At 32.3% G+C, this 27,729-nt stretch overlaps 1 protein-coding gene across 2 annotated transcripts; it reads left to right on the forward strand.

Annotated features, from left to right (window-relative positions):
- Positions 1 to 9,505: 9,505 nt before the first annotated feature.
- LOC143254109 (max dimerization protein 1-like) lies at positions 9,506 to 23,910 on the forward strand. Of its 2 annotated transcripts, none has more exons than XM_076508900.1 (6): positions 9,506 to 9,649; positions 12,709 to 12,808; positions 13,891 to 13,916; positions 21,118 to 21,236; positions 21,535 to 21,691; positions 21,902 to 23,910. In XM_076508900.1, the coding sequence occupies exons 1-6, from the start codon at positions 9,595 to 9,597 to the stop codon at positions 22,036 to 22,038; spliced, it is 594 nt and encodes a 197-aa protein (XP_076365015.1). In that variant the 5' UTR covers positions 9,506 to 9,594; the 3' UTR covers positions 22,039 to 23,910. The 2 variants fall into 2 exon arrangements, with proteins under 2 accessions (XP_076365015.1, XP_076365022.1); XM_076508907.1 differs by having other exon boundaries at positions 9,511 to 9,649; positions 13,891 to 13,921; positions 21,122 to 21,236.
- Positions 23,911 to 27,729: the final 3,819 nt, after the last annotated feature.

A 27,729-nucleotide genomic window follows, 5' to 3' on the forward strand; every position in this document is an offset into this window, starting at 1 on the left:
TCTCTCTGTTCTTGTCATCACACCATTTATTTCACCTTCATATTATTTGTGTGGGTTTTCAAAATTAAATGACTTTTATATCAACTGTGGATTTATTGTTTGAGGTAATGCAACAGTTTTCACCAATAGGAGTGTGATAAAACACCTGTCACAACCCAGCATCTTATCCAAATTTTACACGTATTAACCACTTATTGATTGACAGTAGTACTGTATAGACATTGTTTTACACTTTGTCATTGTTTTGCTTTAAATTACAGACTTATGTTTTCCTTTACTATGTTTTTATTATTTCTTTATTCAAAGTGGCCTTTTTTACTAGTGTATTGTGAATCTCACTTTGTGGCAAGTGACACCTGACTAGATAGACCTTTTTTTTTTTAAATTCAAACTGTCCATGCTGTTACTATGCTCAATGCCATTTACATTGTAGCTATTCCTACTGTGGACCTGATGTACAATTCCAGATGCTACTAGGTCTTGGTTGTACGTTTCCATTCATTTATTATCTGTACCAAAACAATTACATCACAGGATTTGGTTGCATGCACAGTATAGATGGTCTGTTCTGTAGGACTTATAGTAGTTCCCTCTAGAAATTGTTTGTTTCATAAATATGTTTATCCAAGGCTGTACATTGATGGACACACATGAGTAAAGCAGACAAGATTTTCTGACCATATCTAATACTCCTTACTGCTGACCTGATGTACAGTTCCAGATACTGCCTGATATTGGTTGATTGGCTCAGTTGATGTGATAACTCTACTTTTCAAAATAGGATATCAAGGTCACCCATTACACTGTCTCTGGTGATATGGTCCTTTGTACTTTTCAGTGGTCTCTTAAATGTGTTTTTTCCTTATTTCTTCTCATGTAGTGTGGGATTCCTCGTCACTTACCACTTTCTAGCTGCTGGGATGGTGGATCATGGAGGCCTATCTCCCTAAGTGATGCATCATACCACTCATTTGAGAGTAGGATAATATCATTCCATGGGTTTTGATGGCATATAACACTTCCTACCATGGACCTGATGTACAATTTGAGACTCTGCCAGGTTTTTGTTGTAGCATTATGCCATATTAATGTCTGTAAATCTAACAGATTGCTTTTCCCTGCTATTGCATGACTTCTTCCTACTGTCCTCCAAATGTACATTCCTCACAGGTTGGTGTTTGTTGGAAATGACTTGGTCATGGTTAGAATTGTATCAGTACCATGATACTCTTCCTACTGCAAAACTGATATACAATAAACATTTCTCCTTCCTACCATCCTCCAGGTGTGGTTCTTGGGGTGTCAGGTATTGGTTGGAAATGATTAATCTAAGTAAGTTCTCATGTTATGACTGGGTATCTCTCCTCTTACTGTGGACTGGATGAAAAATGCCCAGTGCCACCATGTTTTGGACTGGAGATGGTCCCTCTTCCTAATGTTTACTGGGTGTTAGTTCCTTATGTATCTGGTGTTACATATTTCAGAACGACTGGTCTGAGATACATTTTTATTTCAAGTGGATTTTTCATAATCAGGGACCTGGTTTTAGTTGCTGCTGGATGCAGTACATATATTCCCACTTTTTACAGCTGGATATCTTCCTCCTGCTGTGGCCTCACAGAACCATACCAAGTGGACCAGGTTTGGACCAGTGACATCATTCAACCAGGTTTTCCTTTTTCCTACCATCCAACCCATGTCTGCTTGTTGGTTGGAAATGAGCATAAGTGGAGATGGACTTTGGTATGGAAGCTCATCTTTTTCTATCAGCTTCAAATTTATGGTGAAGAGGTAGGTGATCCTCTGTCTACTGAAGAACAATTCCACATTCTGCCAAGTGTTGGATGAGGTTGAACTACCCCTGCTTGGTACTTGATAATATATATTATGGAATTCCTTCATGTTTTTCTGCCTTTTGTGTTTATGACACAGTCATAAAAGAGTGAAGAGTATATCTGGATCAGATGTAGTGTAGTCTTCCACTGAGGTATTTTAATTTTACACTTCATGGTCTCTCTTTGGGTGCTTCCTGAAGAGAGCGCTTTTTTTTTTTTTCATTGGCCACTACCCCTCCACCAGTTCAATATGGGATTCTAGCTATTTTTTGTGCAGAAGTAAGATATTGTATTGGAAGTCAACATTTTCCTAATAGATAAATAGATAGCTCCTTCCTTTCACATTCTAACCCAGCCTCTCCAATTCTGGTGATATGTGATGTAGATCTTCTGAACAAACCTAAGGTGATTAACAAGTGCAAATGTGGAGAAGGAACTGGTTATTATAAGGGTTGTGTCATGTTCATATTGGTGGAGAGCTGCTGCAGAACCATTTGTATGTGGTTTTGCAGAAGCAGGAGGTGGAAGGCTAGTGGCAAGCATTGAAAATTTGTAAGTGGAGGAAAGCATCAGAAATACACATTTTCAGTTTAGGAAAACGTTAACTTTCTTTTAGTAGCTACACAATAATATTTAGTAACAAAAAAGTTAACCAACTTGATGACATCATCAGCTATCAAACTTCTAAGATGCCTTGCTTTTTCAAACTCTTTATTTTGCTTTCCATAATTTTTCTTCATTTGAAAAAAAAATATCCTATTAATCCTAATTTGTTTTTCATTAATAAGAATATTTCTGTATATATTATATATTTTTTAGTTTGCCAGTATATTATTTTCTTTCATAAGAGCTTTGCATGTTAACAACAAAATGAATAAAACTTGTTTTATCCCATGATTTGTAACATCAGTTTAAATAAAGAGAGAAGAATGAAAATATGTAATGATATTATATAGCTAATTTGTCTATATGAAGAAAATCCAGGGAAGTAGTTCATGTTTTTTTGTTCTCTCATACTAGATGAGGAGATAAAACCTACATGATTATTTACATGAAATGCATAGATCACTTGATTGGCAATCACAGTTTCACTGTTGAGGTAAAAGAAATGGGAATATTATAAAAGACTGCCACAAATCACATGTAGTGCATGTGTTTTTTTATGAATTAAATTATGGGAGAGCCACATAAAGACAACTAGTTATGTTGAATAAATCATAGCATTGTTGCACTTCATCATTACCTTCCATACAATTTTTCTAACTTATTGTTAAAAGTACCACTTGTGTTTTTATTGCTGTTTCTCAGTTGAAGTTAAAGGGAGGCCTGTAATGTAACACATTATTATCTGTTCCTTAACCTTGTATGTGTGAAAACAAAAGATATGGATGATTTAAATTCCTGATGGGTAAACATTATTTAAGAAGCGTGACACCAAATTTTCACAAATCATCAAAGAACTGAATCAAAAATCAAATCAACAAAGGGATAAGCATGTTCCAAATTAATATGATAAAAAGTACATTAAAAGTTTCATATGCATGCTAATTCTATCTGTAATAATATATAATTGATCAAATTCAGGAATATTTCACTTTCATTTATTAAATGCATATGAATTTGCCTGTTTTTTCTTCATGGTGCTTTATAAGGACAAGCAGAGGAATACTAAACATGCGAGACATGATTGATAAATTGGTTATAGAAATGGTTAAATAATAGTTTTTCTTTTTTTTTACACACATAACAGGTAGTCAAATAGATATACATATAACGTGTTGGGACAAAGTAAAAAAGTAGATTCATGGCTATTTTCAAAGAACAGTGGAGAGTGAAACATTAAATTTTGTTAATCTTCATATTTAGTACAACAGAAACTCAGTGGAAGTGTTTCCGTTCAGCAAACAGTTGGTATTTTGTGTGTCTCCTCTTACTTTAATAACTGTAGACAGTCTTTCAGGCATTGTGGTAACATATTTAATCAAAGCATCATTTGGAATTTTACTCCAAAAGTCTCTAATATACTTCTGTAAAGTTTATTTAAAAGCAATTTTTTATTTGTCATGATTTAAATCTATCAATTCCCAGACATGCTCAATTGGGTTGAGATCGGGGCTATTGTATCATTTGAATGACTCCTGAAGCTCCTTGCTAAGCTAAGTAATTTCTATATAGGTTGTATGAATGTTTGGAGTCATTACCTTCTTGGTAGTAGAAACCTATAATGATAATAAGCAAACCACTGGGTATCCCATGATGGACTTGTATCTATTGGTACTTGCACTGGTTAATTATTCCATCTGTTTTACATCTGTCATCTCAGGGAAAAATACTTCCAAACCATCATATTGATTCTCCCATGCTTCCTGTTAGGTACTATGCTCTGAGGTAAGTATCTTTCACCTTTCTTCCACTGAATGTACAACTTATGCTTTGAATCAGATGTTTCAAATTTGAACTCCAAGCATCCATAACACCCTTTTCCAGTCATCAACAGGCCAGTTATTGTACTTTTTAGCAATATTTGGAGATTGAAGTAAAGAGTTTTTTTTTAAGTTTTCCATTATCATTGAGTCTCTTGATACTATAGATTGGACACTTTTCTGTCATTTGGTACATGGTGGTTCATCTTGTGCTTGAGATCAGTAGCAGTCTTGTTTCTGTCCCAAAGGCTGCATAAACAAATATACTTAAGATCAGTATCATTGAATTTAGATGTTCTGCCTATTCTTTACCTATTTTCAAATTCACCAGTCTTAGTCTCACAAACTAGAGTGTACGTGATAGTGTTTGGGGAGAATTTCAAGTCTGCAGCAATTTGTCAGAGTTCAAAAAGCACCACATTGAGTGTTTATGTGAATTTCCTGCTCTACTGACAGTTCTATATGCATTTTGGGCTATAGCATGACAACAAAACTTAATATATGGTGTTAAACATTGTTATGAAGGTTTACTTGTGAAGTGCTATTAAGTTGATTTTTTTTCTAGCATATACTGGTACCATATACGAGCTCTTTTTTTTTTACACGATTAAGACACTGTATGGGGTACCATGACACTTATTTCAAACCCTAAATTTGATTAGTATGTTTATTCAAGTAGAACGCGTATGACATGCCTTTGTAACAAGTATATGAGAATTCTAAATAATAAGTATTCTCACCCTGGCTCATTCAATTGTCAAATGGATTAGGGAAGCATTACCATAGTGTTGAAATTTACATTCTATAATGACATAGCAGAATTTCCCCATAAAATGGAAAGAACAAAATATTTTTGTCCTAACGCTTTTGTACTGTGCATACGTAACATAAGGACAACCAACATGGCAACAAAATATATGTAAGTGGCCAACTACCAACAAACCAAGTGGATAATGAGTAATAATTAAATCTACTTTTTCTTAAATGGCAACCTCTTTATAATAAGAAATAGAAAACTTATTATTGTAAGAAAAGCTTTAAAGCCTGTTTTGTATTAGCTGTTGTTGAAGTGTTATTATTGTTATTTTGTGTGTATGTGCATACGTGCACAGTTGCATAAAGGGTTATATTTGATCTTTCCACTACAGGAAGTTGAACCTCTGATTTTAACATTTTAAATCTTAAAAACTACTGACCCACCAGAGAGACTTTGTGTTAGTTTTCTTTGGTGCTTGCCTCTCAGTGGCATAGCGGTATGTATTTTGACTTAAAACACCAGAAACCAGGTTTCGATATCCACGATGGGCAGAGCACAGATAGCCCAATGTGTAGATTTGTGCTTAACTGCAAATAAATAGTTTGTTTTTTCTTTCTGAGCAATAATTCAAGTGATGGATTATACACCAATTTTAAACTTTTATGATGATGATGCATTTGATCTATTTCTGTGATAGGGATTTCTTATTGAAATGCGGGGAACATTTTCACAAATAAACGTTTTTAATTTCTTCATACATTCGTATACGCTTTTATCTGATCTATAGAGTTTGTTTTAATGATCCGAAAGCATTACAGCAACTCTTAAGTCATGTATATACTGACTAATGAAATTCGAAAACTAATATTCTCAATTAAACTGATTTCACTACAAGAATAGAATGAGGCCGCAAATAATGTAAAGGTTGAAGAGAATATACATTGATTTACTTGAATCTACAAACTCGTCTGCATTTTTAAGTTACGTGAGAAATATACAGGTTGGACACGTTTTGAGGAGAGAGAAAACAATCCTTATAACAAACACACGCACATACCAGGAATGTGTGCACATGCTTAGATAAGTAAACGATCGCCTGTACTGGAGCAGTAACTATATCTTCAGTTTTTTTTTTTTTTTGTCCCCAATTTAAATCTCTGCAGAACGAGTCACAATGAAATCCAAGTAGGAAAAACTCTGAAAACTAAGTTTCCTACTCGGATGAAACTATCATTTTGTCACCACGTGATGCTGTCACTCTATTAACATATTCTTAAATATTCTAGTGGTTTTTTTCTTTTTTTCGACTAATGCAAGAACATTTCTACATTTTCACAGGTGGAGGGAAAGGAATTTCATACAAAAAGGTGGAGAGAGAGAGAGACAAGTTCGCACTTGTACGAAATAATTCCAACAGTTTGAAGCTGTGTTTTCAAGCTAAAAACAATATAGAAGCAAACCATGAGAAAATTTATTTGTCACTAGCGAACCAAGTCAGTTTCTGAAAAAGAAATTCAAACCTAGTAAATATCTTGTTTAAATCTTCTATTATTCCGTGGACCTATTTGGGTACTTTAAGTAAGGTGTGTTTTACACTAGGATACAACTGAACAACGACCTGATCTTATCCAAGGTTGTATTTTTAGTAACGCCTAAAATAGTGATTCCCAACCTTTTATTATTAATATACCATAGAGAAACAGAACATGCGTAAAAATATTCCGGATCGTTGGCAATATATGATATAAACTTTAATAATATTTATGTAGAAATAATTATAACAGTTTAATTATTAGTATTATAAGTATTGTTTTCACTGGATGTTTGCTCAGACAGGCGGTTGGAAACCACTGGTCTAACCTATAATACAAGTTACCACATAAACATTAATTAGTAAACAGTAAAGAACACATTATCATGCGCGTGTATCAACTATAAAATATTTCACGTCAAAAATGAGTGAAGACCACTTGATGAGCATTACATGATGTCTGCTTCCTAGTGACACAGCATTATATCTGCAAATTTGGAACGTTAGAAACCGAGTTTCGATATCTGTGGGAAGAACACAGATAGCCTACTTTGTGCTCAACCACAAACAAACAAAAATTAAACGATACAGTTGTTATCAGAACAGTAATAATTACACAAGTACATAATTAAATTTCATGGATCTTTTCAAACTGTAATTACATATTTCAGATTTAATTTATGCAGGGTTTAAATGTTACAATATAATTTTGTGTTTTAATTATAAGAAGTATTTTAAAAAAAAGTCTAAGTTTTTTGACTAACGTAACAATGGCCAATAACTATAGTTTAACAGTCACCATTGATATAACGTAAGAATGATCATCAACAACACCAACACCACAAAACATTATAATAACTGTGAATAAACAGTATAACGTAAGAATGACTAATAGATAGTGGAAGTAATACTTCGCAGTTGTATAAACCGAAACGTTGAGATTTGAGTCAAAATATAAATAAATAAATGTTGCTCTCAGTGGAACGGCGGCAGGTCTACGGACTTATAACGCTATGAACCTTTGGTGGGTAGACCACATATAGCCCAATTTCAAGTACTAATTAATTTTTTCTCTTTAGTCAAAATGGAATTTGCAAGTTTTAGAGAAGCTATGTAAATGCCTTTTTTTTCTCATTGTGTTCAATGTTGAACAATCTTATTTATTCTTGCATATATGTTTGATGTTATTTTACTTGTTGAAAATATTAAATTAACTGGTTATCAGATTGTTTATGTTTCAAGTAATTTTAGTAGTTTTTTTAACTTGGGCATTATTTTTTCTTCTTCTCTCTCTTTTGGAAGTGCTCAGCGGTACGTCTGCGAACTTACAACGCTAAAAACCGGGTTTTGATACCCATGGTGGGCAGAGCACAGATAGCCCATTGTGTAGCTTTGTACTTAATTCAAAACAACAACAACAACAATCTTTTGGAAATAAATCAAAATATAGTGGATAACTTTTATTTACATGAATAATGTTATGGACTGTTTTAATAATTATAAGTAAGTAAAATTTTAATTATATACATTATTTTGTAGCTATAAAAAAAGAATTTAAATTATTTTTTATCCTGTCATAATAAATGTAAATACATATTATACATGTTAAATGTCGATTTAACTTTAATACGGGGACCGGCATGGCTAGGTGATTAAAGCTTTCGACTCGCAATCCAAGGGTCGTGGGTTCGAATCCCCGTCACACCAAACATGTTCGTCCTTTCAGCCGTGGAGGCGTTATAATGTGACGGTCAATCCCACTATTTGTTGGTAAAAGAGTAGCTTATGGGTTGGTGGTGATGATTAGCTGCCTTCTCTCTAGTCTTGCATTGCTAATTTAGGGACGGCTAGCGCAGATAGTCCTCGTGTAGCTTAGCGCGAAATTCAAAACAAGTAATTAAACTTTAATACAGACTGTGAGGAGGAAGAGGTCAAATGTACCTGACCCTCCTGGGTATTTAACAACATCAATACCCAAATACCGACACAGTGAAACTACAGACTGTGAGGAGGAAGGGGTATGGAGGAAGAGGTCTCGTGCACCTGACCCTCCTGGGTATTCAAAAATTAACATACCCAAATACCAACACAGAAGAAGCGAATACAGGCTGTGAAATTAATTGTTTTCAATTCTTGAGTTGCACAACAGAAAAGGAAATTGATTATGTAATAAAATCTAGCATCTTAATTAATTTCAATTTTTTCTGCTCAGAATAAATCTCTTACATCAAATTATAAAGTTATAGTTTGTTTGATGAGGTTTGTTATGTGAAAAACGGAGTAAAGTAGTCCTTAGTTTTAAAGCTGTAATAGTATAACCTCCTGCTGTTGAAGCGAAAAATAACCTGTGAAAGATGTTACAGTGTGAACATTTCTTATATTCTCCACTCGATTAAGCAGATATTGTAAAGTATCTCGATTAATACAAAATAAACATTATTCTATGCTCCTCTTTCTTTTTTAGGATTATTTAAATTGCAGCACTCTTTTTCTTGCCTCAGGAATAAACCTTTAATGTTCTCTCAATAATAGAATGCATGAAATTCTGTTAGCAAGTATAAATATTCCAGAGATCATAATACATTATAAACTTATTTGTTTTATCTTATTTTACTGATTTATACATTAATTTTCTAAGTCGAACCGTTTCCATCGGAGTGTACTTTATATTGGTGTATTTTCAAGTGAATTTTAAATTTTTTTAATAATATTGCTCCTATCCAAACTATCAGAAGTGCCTGTCATAAACGTGAAAAGCACGTGGAGGTATTTTGAAGAGTACGTTACAAACATTGATATTAATTGGTCAACAACTTCGGGTGTGTTCGGAAGGTTTCCGAACACCAGACTTACTTCAAAGTGGCCAATCAGTTTACAAAATTCATGTTTGATCGTAAAAAAATAAAAAATAAATAAATAAAATAATCCGAGTGCACTCGAAATATGTTATCGAACGATGTTAACAAAACAAACGTCAGGGAACGAAGGATTAAGGGACCGCCATATTCGTGTTGTGTGTTATTGGTTGTTGTTCTCTATTTGATTGAGATGAGCATTGCAGCACTTATACAAGCTGCCGAATACTTAGACAGAAGAGAAAGAGGTGGGTGCTAGAAATAATTTTACTATAGTATAATCATTGCACCTAATACAGAATATTTGTTTTTCAGTTTATAACAAAAATCAACATGGTGTCTGATGTACGTTTCGAAGCAACAGCGATCAGCTGATTTTGACGTGGAAAGCACGTTGGTTAGATAGGATCGCTGTTTAGGTCGAAGTAAAGGGCAATTGTTTTGTTATAGTTATTAGTAATCTAACAGTCACTCTGGTAATGAACTGTACTTTAACTTAAGGATTATGCGCAACCCACTTGCAAGAAAATTTTGGGTTGTACAGTTTGCATTATAGTTCAGGGACACCTCTGGGGTACACACCAGGTTGGTTGTAGATGTGTAACTGTAAGAATGGTGCAGTTTTTCTTACATTTAGAACTTACAGCTTATATTGTTATAATTACAGTTGGAGGTTACGGAGAAAATGCCACAAGCAAAGGTCTAAGACATTGCTTATATGTCATGGTAACCATTGTTGTGAAGCTCTTTAAAACTAACAATTATAAAGTTTAAATTTGAATGTGTTGTATAACAGTACTTTAAGCCATGATTTTACGTTTAATATTGTATATGTATCACGTTAAACTTGAAACGACTAGGTGTCAACTTGTTTAGTGGTACTAAATCGTCAGTAAATGTACAGAAACAGAGAAAATAACATAGAAAAACATGGTAAAGATTTTGTATAAATCTGTCACAATTATCATTTCAGACATTCTTACATAAAATTTCTTCTTACTATGTCCACAGAAGAAAGTGTAAACCAAACCAAAATGCTTTTAAAGGTAAACCTACTCATGTTATTAAAGGTATTGAATAAATGTATTGAAGTGATATTCTTGTCATATTATCTAAAGCTACAAGGTAAGCAGTACTGTACTAAATACTAAATGATATGCTCCCACTATATACTAATTGTGAACAGTATGTTATCTGTTATTTGAAGTAATGATAACCAAACAAGTACAATGACAGAGTGTTTCAAAAGAGCACTATTATTAATAATTCTTAATGACTTGGAAAATATAGTCAAGTACACACATGATGCTGACAACTGAGATTTCATTTCAAGATGGGATTCTTTTTTAGTTTATCTGGATTCTTAATACTCTATTTGTGATGCTGCATTGAAACTTTGTTGTCCTTTTTAAGTACGTATTTTTGAAGTGAAATGTGATATTTTACAATTTAAACTAGCATGCTGTAACTATAATTAAGGTAAATGTTAAGGAAAATTGCACAAAGCCAAACATACATTTAAATTTTTGTTAAGCCTAAAATTAGGTAACAAAGCCTGTAGCTAGGTCTGGAAGTGGGGTGTTTTTAGTCCAAAGTGGAACTTGATTTATGTGTTACTTCAGTGCCCATGGACAAAAAAAAAGTTTTTTTTATTACTTCTACAAATAAATATTTCTAATAATTTTCATTTGACAAGTATGAAAATACTATTTCTGCATGGATGTAGACTGTTACAAAAGCAATTATTTAATGAGACATTCATCATAGAAAGGAAAATATAAATGTTAATATGGATGCCATTTAATTTGATCTTCACCAGACCTTCTCATTCTAAGTCATCCAACCCTGTTGAAGCATGTCTTACCTTCACAGGTAAATGTATCAAAATGTTTGCTTTGTGTTTCAGCAAGACTGGCATTGACATTTTACAAATGCCAGAACTGTATAAAGAGGGTAGAGTTTTTCTGATAGGGACAATTTTTCTTGATGTACCATGCCTCATCAATTTTCTTCCAGTGATTGTACATTCAAATTATGCCTTTTTGTGTAGGTCCAGATTTAAACCTGGAAGTTAGCACACTACATGTGCTGCTGGAAGGCACCTGCGATTGAAAGAAGTATGTCACTTGATCAAGCCCCCTTAATCCTGGCATAGTCTTGTGCTTAGAGCACTTGATGTGCAATTTGAGAGTTGTGGATTAAGCTCCAATCTCTGAATGTGCTTGCCCTTTCAACCATAGGTGTGTTATAATGTGATAGTCAATCCCACTATTTGTTGGTGAAAGAGTAGCTCAGGAGTTGGTGATGGGTGATTTTGACCAGCTGCTTTCCCTATTGTCTATCACTGTTATGTTAGGAACAGCTAGCACAAATAATCCTTTAGTAGTTTTGCATAGAATTCAAAACAAGTGTCCTCAAGCTATTTCTGCTTCTTCATCCACTCAAGAATTACTGTGATAAAAATGTGTGAATTCTTGTATCAGACCTAGATGAGATACTACCATGTTATCCACCTTTGTTTTCCAGTGGCACAAAAAGCATGGAAACATTGATGAATAAGTGTAGAAAGTATCATGTCCATTCCACTGTCAGTATTAAGTGTGTAAATGGAAAGAACTACACCTCATAACCAGTTCCAGTGTCTTTAAACTCATTGTAACTCTTAAGATACAGGATGGTCATTATCCATTATGAAAAATTTGTTTTAGCTAGTAATAGGTGATTAAAATTACACTCAAACAGTCATTCATAATTCTTGCAACAGCTTCTTGATATTTGCTTCCAGTACTCTTAAGTATCATACAATATTTCAAGCATATGATAATATGTATTAAAACAGTATACTAAAAATTGCACTTGAATTAACATGTATTTTACATTTGGGATATAGCCTTATATCACACTGATCCTTTCTTAAGATATACTAGATATTCATAATTTATTTGGATATTGTTTGATCAATTAGAGTATCATTTATTTTAAAAATAACAACATAAAATTATTATTATGTAATTAAAGCCCTGTATGACAAACTATTTTTCATTATATCCTTCTGTGCATAACTGGCACACTTAGATGTCAGTCTGTTGTGTAAAACTTTGCTTCCTGAAAAAAACTGCATCAGTTCTGACATCAACATCAATCATGGTGTTTATTCCAAGTGGTATACCTAAAATCATGAGACCACTAAATTTTCTCATGAATTGATTGTGCATTTCATCCATAACCAGTCCTATGCTTTTGGAACATATATATCATGTAAAACTATGCTTTTTATATTGTTCCTCTTTTTTTTTGTCTCTCTCAGAAGCTGAACATGGTTATGCATCAACATTGTCACTATCATGTGACTTTAGACACAGGAGAGCAGTTTCAAAAAAGTCAGACTCACAAGGGCACTTTAACAGGTGAATATATTGAGTAATATACTTGGAATACCTGAATTTGCAGAAGTTTGTGAAAATAATTCTATTTTTCATATTACTGATATCAGACAGTGTCACATTTAAAATTGTAAAGAGGCTATGTTGAAAAGTGTGCATTTTAATAGAAAAAGGAAGTTATAAAATGATTAAATTTTTATAATAATTCACAGAAAAATATACCAAATGAATTAAGATGAAGGCTGAAAGAACTTAATCATATGAACCATTCTTTGAATGTGGTAGGATTGACAGTTCTTTATGATACAAATTTGTGTAACTTCCTGTAGTAATTCTAACATTACTATTTCTGTTGAATAATGTGAAACATTACAATGAATCTTGGTTTTAACAGTTTTGCATAGTTTAGTTCATTACTGTTGAAAAAAACTGATGAATCCTGCTATTTACACAATTTCACATATTTTTTATTCTTGTCATTGTGAATTGTCAGGAAGTGATTTTGTTAGATATAAACAATTGTTTCAATTTAAATGTGATGTGAATTTTATGAATTGCATCATTTAAGTGTAGCATGAGTTTTAAAGTTATGTTTAGAAGTGATAGTTTCCTGCAGGTGTGTTTAAGTAACTGCATACAAATCATACATTGTGTAGTTAAGTTGTTGTGAATTGACACTTATTGTAGTGCATCATGTAACTACAACCTTCTAACATTTCCTTGTTTTGATTGAGTATTATTGCACCATAATATCTTGTAAGCGAAGAACATCTTAGGTCTCTGTTGGGCATTAAATACATGTTTATTTACCTGTGATATGTTCCTCCAAAGTAAAACCACATTATTATAGTTATAAGTTGATATGTGGCAACTTATTAATACTTTAGCATAATATACTTCCATATATAAGGTTATTATCATTGTTGTTGGACTGACCGTCTTGATAAATTACACAGTCAGGATATTTTCCCATAGTTTATTTCTTGATGTTCACAAGCATTTTAAAAAATTATATTTGCTGCATAAAACAGTTCTTATATTATATAGTAATTCATGTAAATTGTTAATGTTAACAGTTTGTTGGTTTTTATTTTTGTTTTTTTCAGAACAACACATAATGAGTTGGAAAAAAAACAGGTATGTTGCTTAAGTTTTTAAATACATATCACTGTTTCCTTGTTAATAGTGTTAAGGTTATTCTGCTTTGATTAGACTGTAGTTAGTATGGACTGGTGTGGACTGGTGTTTTTGAGTCTTCTGTAATATAGTAACTTATTCTGAAATCTTTCATGTGCAGCTTTTCCATTAAAGCTTAAAATATTGAGTTTTTAACAAGTGTGGTTTGTAGATTCTTCTTCCTAACATTATCACAAGTTTCTCACAAGCACTGGCATTACTTTTTCTGCCATATTTTTAAAGTTATATACTAATATACACATAAAAGGCTAAAAGCTGTATTACACAAATGAGTTATGTAAATTCGAATATTGTATGATTGAAAAATATATAATATTTTATGATAATTTTAAAAAGTTGTTTATATTGCTCCATTATTTTGCTAATTTATTGTTTGAAAACAAAAACCACTTTAAAATCTTATTGTGTATGGGCACTTTACTTCCTAAGTTTGATTTGAAATTTCCTATATTTATAATGAGCCCCCTGACTCTTTGGTATTTATTTGAAATAGAAGATGGAAGCTTTTACATATTTAGTTTTGCCTTATTTCAGAAATGTATCTCCAAAATTCTCAACTGTTCATACTAAATTAAAAAAATATGTTTGATGGCTTTATACCTATTTAATAAAGGCTTAGTGAAATAACTTGGCTTTTTTGCATTTTTTTTAACACTCCTACGAAAAGTGGGGCCTAATAGGCCCCAGAACAACTTGAAAGGTTATTAATATTAGGCTAATAATTTTGTATTTAAATGAAATTGCCATTTAAATCCATTAATGAATGGATTAACGAGATTCCCACTGTCCCTATCTACTATCTAGTGAAACCACAGCCAGGGGAACGGGCTTGGAGAAATCAGGACTAGAAACGTCTTATCGTAGGAGTGTTAAACTTGTTTGTTTTATTTTATGTGTGTAAACCATGCAGTGAAACTTAAAAAAAATCATAATTCAGATCAATTATTTTACACATAATCAAGCTTTTGATCTTTAATATGTTGTCAAAATGAATTTAAACTTATAGTAAAAAGTTAATTAAACAATCTTGGATAACAAAAGATTTTTGATGCATAAGCCTCTCTCACTACAAGTATATAAAGAATATAAAATCATATGCTAAGACTCATGAGGAGTGTGTGTGTGTGTTATCTTATAGCAAAGCCACATCGGGCTATCTGCTGAGCCCACCGAGAAGAATCAAACCCGTAATTTTAGCATTGTAAATCTGGGGGGTGACTCATGAGGAACTGTAATTTAAGGACAACCAGGAACCTGCTTGTTTATATTGACATCTCACCCTCTAAACCAAATTAAGAAAAACAAAAAAAAACAGCCCTTATCATTCAAATGTTCATCAAGCTTTAATTTAAACATTCTGAAATTCTCTATCCATCAAATGTTAAGAGAATCCATTTCAAAAGCTAACTACCTTGATAGAAAAATAAAACTGAATAGGTTATGACAGTGCATTAATTATTTGACTTAAACATCAAGTAGTGAAGCCAGTGTAGTCTTTTGAAATAAAAGATGTGTTTTTGTAGAGAAGCAGATTTTCAATAGTTTGTAAATTTTATAAGAAAAATGTGCAAAGCCCAAAAGTATTTCTAAAAACATTTCTGATGAGGGCAAAAGGAAAAGTTTTTTTGAAGTAACTGATTGATGCTGGAGATTTCTAGTTAAAACAAAGAATTAATTTATTTTCTTGCTTGTTAAGTGTGTGTTCTTACAAGTTTTATAGTAAATAAAATTTGTTTTTAGAACAGGTATGATGTTTCAACTACTTATGTGATCATTTTCATGCAACTCTAAAATATTTATTTTGTCAAAATGAATTTAAACTTATAGTAAAAAGTTAATTAAACAATCTTGGATAACAAAAGATTTTTGATGCATAAGCCTCTCTCACTAAAAGTATATAAATAATATAAAATCATATGCTAAGACTTATGAGGAGTGTGTGTGTGTTCTCTTATAGCAACAGTTTAAATTTACTTGAATCTTCTACAATTATTTATTTTCTTAAGACTATAAATTCAGAAAATATAAAATATAGTTGTTTATATGCTGTTACATACCATTAAACATAGCTGCCCTTTTACAATTTGATACAACTGAATCTACTTATTTATATGTTGCTATAAAAATAAATTAAAATTGGTTGTCTATTATGTTCTAAGACAATATCATGCTACAAAGCTACAATATTTCTGTTGTCAGAAAAGACAAAGTTTGGATATTCAGTTTGTTTAATAAGATCATACATTGTTCATGCTATGTACAAACAAGATCGTACTTAGTTGTTCAATATATGTTGTGTTTTGCAAGACTAAGCAGAGATACTCGTGCACTTTCTGGTAAGACCAAACTTGGCTGTTTATTTATTGTTGGCATAGGTGTAGGAAGTAGGAGGTCAAGAGGGCAATTACTCCCCTCAATTCTGGCTTCAATAGTTTTTTGGGCAAAAATCACCCAAAATATGTGTGTAAAAGCTCAGTACATATATATAACCTTTATATTTTCAAATTAATTATGTTTTTTAGAAAATAAATTACTGATACATAACATTTTCACTTGCATCTTTTTAACTCACTAGCACTGTATGGTTTTCTTGTATTTTCATGCAAAACATGTTTGACCCCTGGACAAAATCAAGCCCCTATGCTTATGATTAATTGAAAAGACTTAACTGTAGAAAATTATGATACAAGACTAATTTGGATGGTCTTTCATTCTTAAAGAATGTTATTTTTTCCATAGTATATGTTTAGATAACACTAGCTTTATTAGTGTGATATGTTAATATGTTATACAAGGTTAAACATAGTTGTGTAAAGTACATAGTCAGACAAAACCAGATTTGAATGTAAATATATTGGTTGAAAAATATACATTTTTCATATATTGCTAGCAAGATTAACATTAGTTGTCCATAGTATATTATTAGACAACACTATCTTCATTTGTACATGGTATGGTGTCTGCAAACAAAACAAACATATTTATTTATCATAGTATGTTGTTTCAAGACTGTTAAATATTGGGTATTAATAACATTTTATTTCTTGGTAACACTGATTTTCATTATGAGGTTTGACAAAACTTGTTTTTGCCCATATCTCATAATACATTTTTTGTGAAAAAGTTCTGATTTAGCTATATATATATTGGATGATACCTGATGTTTTATGTAGGTACCTTGGATTCCCATAATATATTGAGACAATGAAAACTTTAGTTATCCATAATCATTTCCTGTAAACTTAAGAAATGTCTGTGTGTTTTGTATATAGAAGTTAATTATTAATTATTTTGCACCTATAAACCACATGTATACAGTTTTGTTTAAGATTGTATAAAATCAGTGCTAGAGTGTGACATGACAAATAATCTTCATAGTAAGACCACTGGACATTTATAGTGACAGTTGAATAGTGCTGTTGAACAGGAAGTGAACTGAATGAATAATGTGATTATCATATATACATTCAGTTGTTACATGTAGATGTATCAAGCTAGTTTGTACTTACTACTTTTAGTTACATCTAACTATTAATTAGATAAAGTTTGGAAAAAAATAAGACGTGTTTAATAACCTAACGATATTTTTTGTTTTTATTAAATTGACAATGTTAACATTTCTGGGTTATATCTGTTCAGACTGTTCATAAGTTGTTTACTGATAGGAAATGTATTTCCTGCTGGTAGTAAGCAGTCGTTAGGTTACTTGTTTACCCATACAATGTTCGTACGATTCTGTTTGAGACCACTAGTCACTGAGTGTACATGTGGAAAGGCTTTTCTTTATCAAGACATAAATAAAAAAATAAAAATGTCGCGTGATGGTTTGGGAAGTTGTGCAAGTTTTCAGTGAGTGAAATATTATTTGAGTGGGACTTGAATAATAAATAACGTAATATGAGCAGCTGTGTTTATATTAATGCCTGTAGCTTCGGAAGACGAAAAAAAAAGTTTAAACTGAAATATGTCAGAATTACTTTAAATGTTACTTAGTTGGATTACCATACGATAAGTCTAGCCTGACATATGAAAGCTGACATAACTTGAAACAGCTGTTCTGAGATTGTTATGATATTGGTTTTGTTGACAAATGCGGGTTAATTTTTTTTTTTAATTATCTGAAACCAAAAAGAAATTACAAGGTTTGAAATAACTATAAACGAATTTAATATTTTGTTTTATGTTAGTTATCATACAGATAAAATTCGAGTTCTGGCTAAAAACTCGATTCAGCAGATACTATGTCAGAGAACATAGCATCTAAAGGTATATTAGATGTAGTGTTGCTATACATTTGCTGATGTGACCGCATTTAAAATTAGAAGCCTAAAGGTAGCACAAGCAGTTTTGTAGGCCAAAACGGACACTTATCTGTATATTGCTCTGTTTAGCCATTTAGTGTGTAACATGTAATATAGTTTGCTTTAAGTGTCATTGTTACTGTTGTCAGTCACTATTATAAGTGGGAGAATTTAGAATATTTTATTTGTTTTAAATCACGAGTTAAACACCAGTACTGTCGTTTTCACAATCCAGCAGAAGTGTACGCGTGTTTGTTTTTAAAACAGTCTTGTTTTGTGAATATCACTGATATAACCCGTAATAACTTGGTGTAACAAGTTGAATGTGACTTGTCTATCTGTATTATATTCAACTTACCCAAACCAACAATAAAATTTCAAGAATAACATGATGTTCAGAGTAGCGCTGTATCAAGAATTTATTTTTGTCTTTACTGAAGCTCTTCTTATTGATAATTGAACCGATGCTGGAATTTTTACATTGTTCTGACAAATAAATTAACAGTAAATTATATGTAAAATATAGTCTAAATAAGCTTTCGTAGTACTGGTGTTTTAGATGAAATTAATTTTGAGAAGAATGACTGGAATGAAAATCCAAAATCTTAAAAGTTCGTTGTAATATTTAAATAGAATATTCAGTTAACCACATCAAAAGTAAAGCGACGTCGTGAACTCCAACGGTGTTGCGATTTTAAAAGCAATCGGTTGAAAGTAATTAGCAATAAAGACACCATATTGAAACACAATTATGTTTACATAAAAATGTATACATATGTCTCTTTCAGAACAATTAATGAAACAGAAATAAAAACAAAATGATATATTGGACGTGAAAGCTTATTTAACAGGATTCGCCTTTCAGTACAATGCTTTGCCTTTCAAACAGAAATATCTCGTTTAGCCAGAGTAGTTGGTATAATGCAAGTGTAAGCTGAGCATATTCAACATTGTTCACCAAGTAGATGCTGTAATATACGATTTGTGTACTTTCTGATTGATGTCTCAGGGATGCGTTTTCTTAAAATATATATTATACTTATAGATACATAAGAATAGTTGTGTTGTTTTTTATATTAAGAACAAATGTTTTATCCAACTTTGCTGCAGACATTATTTTTCCATTCATTTTTACTGTGATAAAAAGTAAGCGGCATTTGTAAGTGTTTTGTTTAAACAAATTACTAACACTTATGAATATGTATATATAATCTATAGCATTTCTTTAATATGTATGTATATTATATAGTATTTCTCTATATATCCATTATCACGCTGTTTGTTCTGACATGCCTGTTATCACGTGCTTCAAGCATGAATTAATCTCAATTCACTGCAGCACGTGTTAAAGAGGTCAGTACCTTTTTATGGTATAGCATCTTCTTTGAAGTACAAATATGGAGCTACTTCGCGTATAAAAAACATGAATTTAGTAGAACGTGTTACGTCATCAGTAAATTATAATTTAGATAGTATTTTAGAAAGGGTGTTGAACACACAGATGTTTTATTAATAACATTTTATTTCTTGGTTACACTGATTTTTATTATGAGGTTAGACCGATCTACAGCATGTAACGAGCCACCTTTCCATTTAAAAAAGTATATATGATGATGCGCGAAATTCGTGTGTACAACGCAAACTATATGCAGCGGGCGAAACAAATTTCATAAAATATATTTGTAAACATGTGACATAAATGCAAGTTAAAAGTACTCAGATCGCTACTCGAAGTACGTGATCTATAACGTTCAACAAGTCACCCTTCCACATTTATATGAAGAAGTGTGAAATTCATACCCCCCAAGCCATTTGTACAGTACTATGAGGGAGTCGTAATTCTGTAGAAATGAAAAAAAAAAGCCTTTACTCGGAGTTGAATACTCGTTTAGAGTCATGACCTTGGTGTAAAGATCCAGGTTTCGGTCAGTTTGTGACTTTGAATTTTAACATTAAAGTTGCAACCGATGTATAATCAACAGTTTCAATGACATGCTTATTTAATTGAGCTATCCACTATATGACTGATGTCAATAGTTGGATCGTTTTCGAGGTCATTATTACACGCGTTCAAATCGGAAGTGGTTAACTGTTTTACACATCAAGGACTTTGAGATTAAAACTAATCTTTTTTGTTGGTTTGTTTCTTGATGTCAACTACGATAGCCTATAACCTGAACAAGGGATAAATTGAAATGGTACAGAAGGTGTGACATAAAAGTGTACTTGCTATATGGGTGGCAAGCTATAGATTGCACTTTCGTGTTAATGTGTGCTGTCTCCTAACTTTCCCATCAGTAACTTGAAATTATTGAGCTTTCTCGATGAAGTTAGTCCCCATAATATATTGATTAAATGGAAATTTATCAGTATGCTATACTGTGACGATTTTATACTTTGTTGAGGTTATTGTTTATCAAATGGCAAATTGAAAATATGAATGTCGACAGATTATTATTAGTATATATTTAATATTTCGTAAAGTGCTTCATGCTACAGTTAACAGTTTTGATTTAACTGTGAAATGCTAAATCGTTATTAAGATAAAGCTTTTCTTCAGGGATTATTCTAAAGACTGCTATAATTAAACTACACACAAACTTTCGTTTAATTATTAATTTGTGTATACCTAATTCGTCCGTCAGATGTCTGTTCGGTATTTGCAGTAGCGTGGAGTGAATTGTGATTATATATAATTTATTACAACCTTCAAAGTAAATAATTTTGGTTATAAGTTGTAATTCACACACATGTTCATTGATTAAAATTTATGATATATGTTTGTTTAAACTCTAAGAGGTATAAAATTTGTGAATATTTGAATTACATTAACTTACAGACGGGCACATCTCCGTGACTGTATGGAAAATTTGAAGGAAATGGTTCCTCTCGATCCTGACTCTAGTCGACACACCACGTTAGGTCTACTGACCAAAGCCAAGTTGTTTATCAAAGTAAGTACTTTAAAGCCATTTTAAAAATTGGGATGTATTATTCAGTTTCCTTTCTTCCATTTTAAAACTGGATAATATGTAAAAACACTCTTCCCTAGGTAATCTTCGTGACTTGATAAATGGACTTTTCTGTCTTGGATTATCCTGTAGTAGATAATTATTGAATTGCCACTTGTGTAGTGGTGTTTTTTAGACTCTGTACTTTTGTATGCATGTTAAAATATATTATATATATTATCAGGATCTGATGTAAAGATCTTGATTGTTTTAGATATTAAACACCCTTTTTGTTGACCAGGGTCTGGAGGAGAGGGAAAAGAAACAACAATTGCTAAAAGAACAACTCTTGCGAGAACAGCGCTACCTGAGACGTAGACGGGACCATTTAGGAGCAGCTCTTGTCAGTCTCAAGAGTGGAGACACCAGTGTCTCGGAAAGCTTGCCATCACAGTCAGGTAATGGCTATTTCCAAGCTTTCTTCGTGAAAAAACAACATGACTTTAGGGCTAAGAAGCAAATAAGTATTGAGAAGTACAGGCAGCAAAACAAATGTAAATTTGGATGCAATTTTTTCCCCATCTTTTACAGGAAGTGAACATTGATCTGTATAAATGTTCCTCGTTGATTATGTATAATTTGTTTCTAAAAGTGCTGTTTTGTTTCAGATGAAATAGACGTATTGGGCTATAATAGCAACCCAAGTGACACTGACGACCACAACAGCGTTCAAAGTATGAACAGTGATGGAGGTGTGGCTATTACCACCAGGAGGCTGCCGCTGGTGAACGAAGTCACTCTGTAACAGAATCGGGATTTATATTTATTTCTGTTACTCAAGAGCATGTGTTAACAAAAAGTGATGATGAGATCATCGATACTGACCGGATGTATAAATAATTGTTTGTTGGACATGTTTTAATAAGCTTGATTTTGTTTTACAAACACATTATATCTTGCCAGACTAAAAGTTATGTCAATGGTTAACCTGTTTCTTACCAGTGTTATATCGTATGAAACGTTTTTTTATTTGTATTTTTGTTTCAAAAAATTAAGTGGTACTTGAGAGTAGTAAATACATGTGTTATTCCTTCACTCCACTAAAATAAAACAGAGCTTTTTTTTGTTTTATTAGTAGACCTGGTGGTTTGGGCACTCAACTCGCAATCTGAGGGTCACGAGTTTGAAACCCATCACCTCAAATATGCTCGCCCTTTCAGCCATGAAGGCGTTATAATGTGACGATCAATCCTACTATTCAGGTAAAAGAGTAGCCTGAGAGTTAGTGATGACTGGTGTTGATTGGCTGCCTTATCGCTGTGAAATTAGGGAAGGTAGCACAGATAGCCCTTGTGTAGCTTTGTGTGAAATTCAAAATGCGCCAAAACACCATCTGGTTAGTAATAAAAAAAATATTAGATTAATAAATGAAGCCCACTGCCAAGAAAAAAATGTAGTATTTGTGTTTAAATTACTTCATTTAAAAAAAACAACTTTATTTTATTATAGTTTTGTTTCTTTCACAATATTTTGTCTTTATGTTGCAAATATAGTTTTTAGATTCACTTGTATTCATTCAAGGGGAAGAAGAATGGGGGGAAAAAAAGGACTGAAAATTCTAATGTGAAGACACTTTTACATATTAAGAATAATGTATTATGCTATTAGTGGAGTTTATGATTGTACATCTAAAGATTAGTATTATAGGAAAAGTGCTGATTGACAGTGCTCTAGAAGCTCCTTGGAGTTAGTGTTATCAGTGTTTTGGGGTTATATGGGTAGTTATTTTTGGTATAATCTCCAAATATGAGTTGGTGGGGTTAGTGTGTGTGTGTTTTATTTTGTTACATGATTAGTGGTCGATTAATTTATTATGGTTTAAAGTGAACCATTGTTGGTTAGTTCTATTACAATTCTGAGATTTTGTGTTATTTAGTTGGTTTATCAGCCTTTTTCACAGTAAAATTAAGCTCTACACAAGACTGTATCATTACAGAAATCCTTTAAAATCAATTTTCTGTGAAAAACTGCAGTAACTTGACGTTTAATAACTGAAATCTCATCCCTTTAAACGATTTTGCAAGGACAAAGACTAGATGTGTATCAACTATCGACAAAGAGTATATTGTATATCTTACGAACGTCACAAATGACGCATATAAAACAGTCATCCATATTTAGATTCTTGTGTTGAACTGTGCTGTGATCAAGATTAGACTTGGGGCATTATTACAGTGAATGTTTTCTATGCATTAATCCAGTTGAATTACGATGTAAAAACAAAAGCAGCCCAATAATTAAGTATCGAAACGTGATTATAAAAAACAAAACAGCAACAAAATAAAGTTTTAGTTGATCCCTGATTAGTATCATTGCTTTCTTTTTACAACAACGTACCAATGTGAAAGATTACTTTTAAGTTAACTTTTTTAAATTTTATTTTCTTTAATTTACGTCTAAACTCTTAAAAAGATTATTGTACAGTTAGTGTTTACGAATTGACGCCTAAATTCATCTATTTTATGGTTTTATTTTAAATTAATTTTATGCATATATTCATATATATTTAGTGATTAGAAAGTTTAGATATTAGGAAATAAAGAATAAGTTTCAGTCTTTTTGTAAATAATTGTATACTTTGTTTTGATTGTAATAAACCTTTTTCACGAATGGTTAAGACAATATCTTTGTTTTCAATAATTGTACTTACATAAAAGCCAAGCAACATCGTATTCCTATTACCTTTATCACGACTCAAAAGGAAACCCTAAACCAAATGGAGCTAACCCTTTATGTTAAAATGATTAGCATTAACTAACGTCAGAGATAAACACGCATATGAAATCTATAATGGTTAAAGTGCATTTAATCATGTTGACGGTTACTATGGTTGATTAAATACTTCAAGCTGAAAACAATATACTAATTCTGCAATACAAAACTAACTTCATATAAGTAAAGATAATTACTTACAAAATGCATTGAAATACCAGTAATTAGATTACACAAAAAATCCTCAAACTAACAAATGAAACCTTACCGAGTTTGTGATCGTTCATGTGTTCGTAGTTCTTGAAAAACAAAAAATGACAGATGGAAGTTACAGAGAAAACGAAATAGTCATAAAAAAACAACAACACTAGCTATGTATCTGGAAAATTACACCCAAGCCAAGTTCTAACACTGGTATTAAAAACATGACTAACATAAGAAAATCTTTATAAAAGAGAGGTAAATTTATATTTATCATAGATACAAAAACGAATGCCCTAGCAAGTTTACTTAACGATACATAATGAAGTACCAGCAGTGAAAGATACAACAACCAACAGCACAACCAGAAACTAATTAAATTTACGAGATCATGATGTGCGGTAATGAAGTATTATATAACTTATAATAGCTAGAGAAAGGCAGTGATAATAGTTTCCGAACTAACATCGTTCATTATTTGCTTGTTGAATTTTTTAAAAAAATTAAAAATTGAAGTGTGGTCGTGATGGTTTTGAAGAGGGCGTAATACTCCCATGACCGCTCACAAGTAGTGTTGAATTTTATATGGAACTGAGTAAATTTGCTGTTAAAAATAAAAGCGTTAGAAGAAATGTTGTGAAAAAATAAAAACAAAACAAGACGAAGTAAAATCATGAGCCCGTGTCTATGAAATCTTATAAGGTTAAAATACAATTTATCGGTTAGGCACTGAGTTGTAAACACTATTGCGTAACTTTTTAATATTTGTATTACGGAAAAAATGTATAAACTATTTATTTGTAAGTATGTGTTTTAGTAATAAATTTAACTTTTCATCAAAAAAGATATATTGAAATCTAAGTAATGTGCGTAATTTATAGTGAAATAACTTTCTTCTAGGGTGAATTCTGTTTGCTAAATAAGCTTACAAGTGCAATAAATCTTGGTAAAACAATACTATTAATAAATTTACAACCATGACTAATATGTAAAAAATATTGTAGTCTTCTTTATTAACAGTTAATTTTAATCAAAATTAATTTTTAAATAAATGCGTTTGTGAGTTAAAGTTATCGCACATATACCCACGTTTATAGAAAGAGACGTTGAGTAAATTGTACAAAACAGTGTCGTGAAAGAAAACTTAGTTTGTAAAAATTCGTTGGACGTGAAACCTTTTAAAATCAATATTACCATAGAAACATTTATGTTCCACAAGGACAAATCGTTGTTTGATCAGATTTGTGAAAATTTCTGATGTAAGACTTTTTTTTTTTAAATCAACAGAAAGATCAGTATAAAGATTACCAAAGTCAGAATATTTGACTGTTTGTTCACTGTTTACATTAGGTGGAATTATCGACGAAGATAAACGGCTTGATACCAATTCTTTGTTAATTTTACAGTAACGCACTTCAAAATATCATTACAAAGTGTCCTACTATCGTCATGGCCAGGTGGTTAAGGCATTCCACTCGTAATCTGAGGGTTGCGGATTCGAATCCCCGTCACACCAAACATGCTCGCCCTTTCAGCCATGGGGGCATTATAATGTGACCGTCAACCCCACTATTCGTTGGTAAAAGAGTAGCCCAAGATTTGGCGATGGGTGGTGATGACTAGCTGCCTTCCCTCTTGTCTTACATTGCTAAATTAGGGTTGGCGCATATATCCCTTGTGTAGCTTTGCGCGAAATTCAAAAACAAACCAAACGAAAACTTACCGTCGTGCTGGTCTTTCAAGATTATTCTATAAAAACAGTGGCCTTTTGGCCCAGCACGGGTCATTTATGGAAAACTGTTGATGGGGCTTCTCTCTCTTTAACATAGTTATTTGGTTGTAACATATTTCATAAGACGTTTATTCAGATGCATCTTAAATCTTGAAGTGATGTTTGTTTACATTTGTATTGTTATTTATGAGGATGCGAGTAGTAACATAAAACGAAAGGAAAGAAATATATATATGTATAGCGTATGCTGTCTTATTAGAGTGTATTACAAAAATATTTTTAAAAATTTAATAAGACGCTAATATAGTCAAATGAAAACGAAATGTAAACGAACAGTAAACTTGACAACTTTGTCGAAGACAGAATAACTTGATTAATCATTTCATTATTGTCAGTATTCAATATTCTTGTTATACCTTTGTCATTGTTTCCCACTACAAGCTACTATAAATGTTCATCAGTGAGGGAAGATCGAAAGCACATTTTGATAACGTTAAGTTTTGAATAAACACAGTTACTACACACTAGTGCCGCTTAGTGTCCGCACGTATATGTAAATGATAAAAAAATATTTTTGTAGGCTGGAAAACACAAATTCTTCTTTCTGAGAAACATAAACATGCACTCCGAAACAAGCCTTGAAAAATATTTCTGTAGTGTTTCTCATTGTCTTCTTCCGACTTCGACTCCGAATAATCATTTTCGAATATTGTTCAGAATGAATTTATGCAAAGTTTCCATATTTTATTGAAAGATCCTGTCGTTTCACTCTCGTTGGATCCATCTTGGCCAGGTGGTTAGATTAATGAGAGTCGTAGATTCGAATCCACATCCACCTGAAATATACTTCAGCTGTGAAGGTGTTATAATGTTACGTTAAATCCCACTATTCGTTAGTAAAAGAGTAACCCACGATTTTATGGTGGGTGGTGATGTCCGATTGCCTTCTCTCTGGTCTTTCACTCTAAATTAGGGACAGGCAGCGCAGATAGCCTACATGCATTAAGGTGCTTGAGGTTAAAACAAATTAACATTTTTTTCTCGGTACTAAATGTATATAAACATACAGTTCACTTCTATATGTGTCATGGTATTGTTTGTTTGTTTTGAATTTCGCGCAAAGCTACACGAGGGCAATCTGCGCTAGCCGTTCCTAATTTTGCAGTGTAAGACTAGAGGGAAGGCAGCTAGTCATCACCACCCACCGCCAACTCTTGTACTACTCTTTTATCAACGAATAGTGGGATTGACCGTAACATTATAATGCCCCCACGGCTGAAAGGGTGAGCATGTTTGTGTGACGGAGATTCGAACCCGCGACCCTCATATTACTAGTCGAGTGCCTTTACCACTTGGCCATGCCGGGCGTCAGGCGTGGTACTGATAAAAAAAAAAATATTTATTACAGAAATTGCATAACTTCTCAATCTCGTTATTCCAAGTAGGTTGGTTCTTTTGAGCTTTTCCATTCCAAACTTGTCCTTTTCTCAATTGCGCTAATGTTGACATTCGGTTTGGAGATTCACGAAAAGAAACACAACACAAACTTATCTTGGAGTATAGAGAATTATTTGAAAGCATGGACAACAACTGAAGTGCAGTCAAGCCGAAAGAGGGATAGCAGATGTACAAAACACTATGTGAATATATGTCCTGGAAATTCATTTTTGATAAGGTGCTGTAATCTAGATATATCAGCTCTCGAATGGTGATGAAACATAAATTTTAATGAGGTTACAAATTTTTCCAGTTAATTTTTATTGCGTAAAAGTATGCATATGAAGTCGTCTT

The sequence above is a fragment of the Tachypleus tridentatus genome, chromosome 1 (assembly GCF_004210375.1).
Source record: "Tachypleus tridentatus isolate NWPU-2018 chromosome 1, ASM421037v1, whole genome shotgun sequence".
In the NCBI taxonomy this organism is placed as follows: Eukaryota; Metazoa; Arthropoda; class Merostomata; order Xiphosura; family Limulidae; genus Tachypleus; species Tachypleus tridentatus.

Coding starts and splice junctions, on each gene's coding strand:
- LOC143254109 (XM_076508900.1), top strand. CDS start 9,595: ATGAGCATTGCAGCACTTATACAAGCTGCCGAATACTTAGACAGAAGA. Junction 9,650..12,708: donor CTTAGACAGAAGAGAAAGAG/GTGGGTGCTAGA, acceptor TGTCTCTCTCAG/AAGCTGAACATGGTTATGCA. Junction 13,917..21,117: donor ACATAATGAGTTGGAAAAAA/AACAGGTATGTT, acceptor TTACATTAACTT/ACAGACGGGCACATCTCCGT.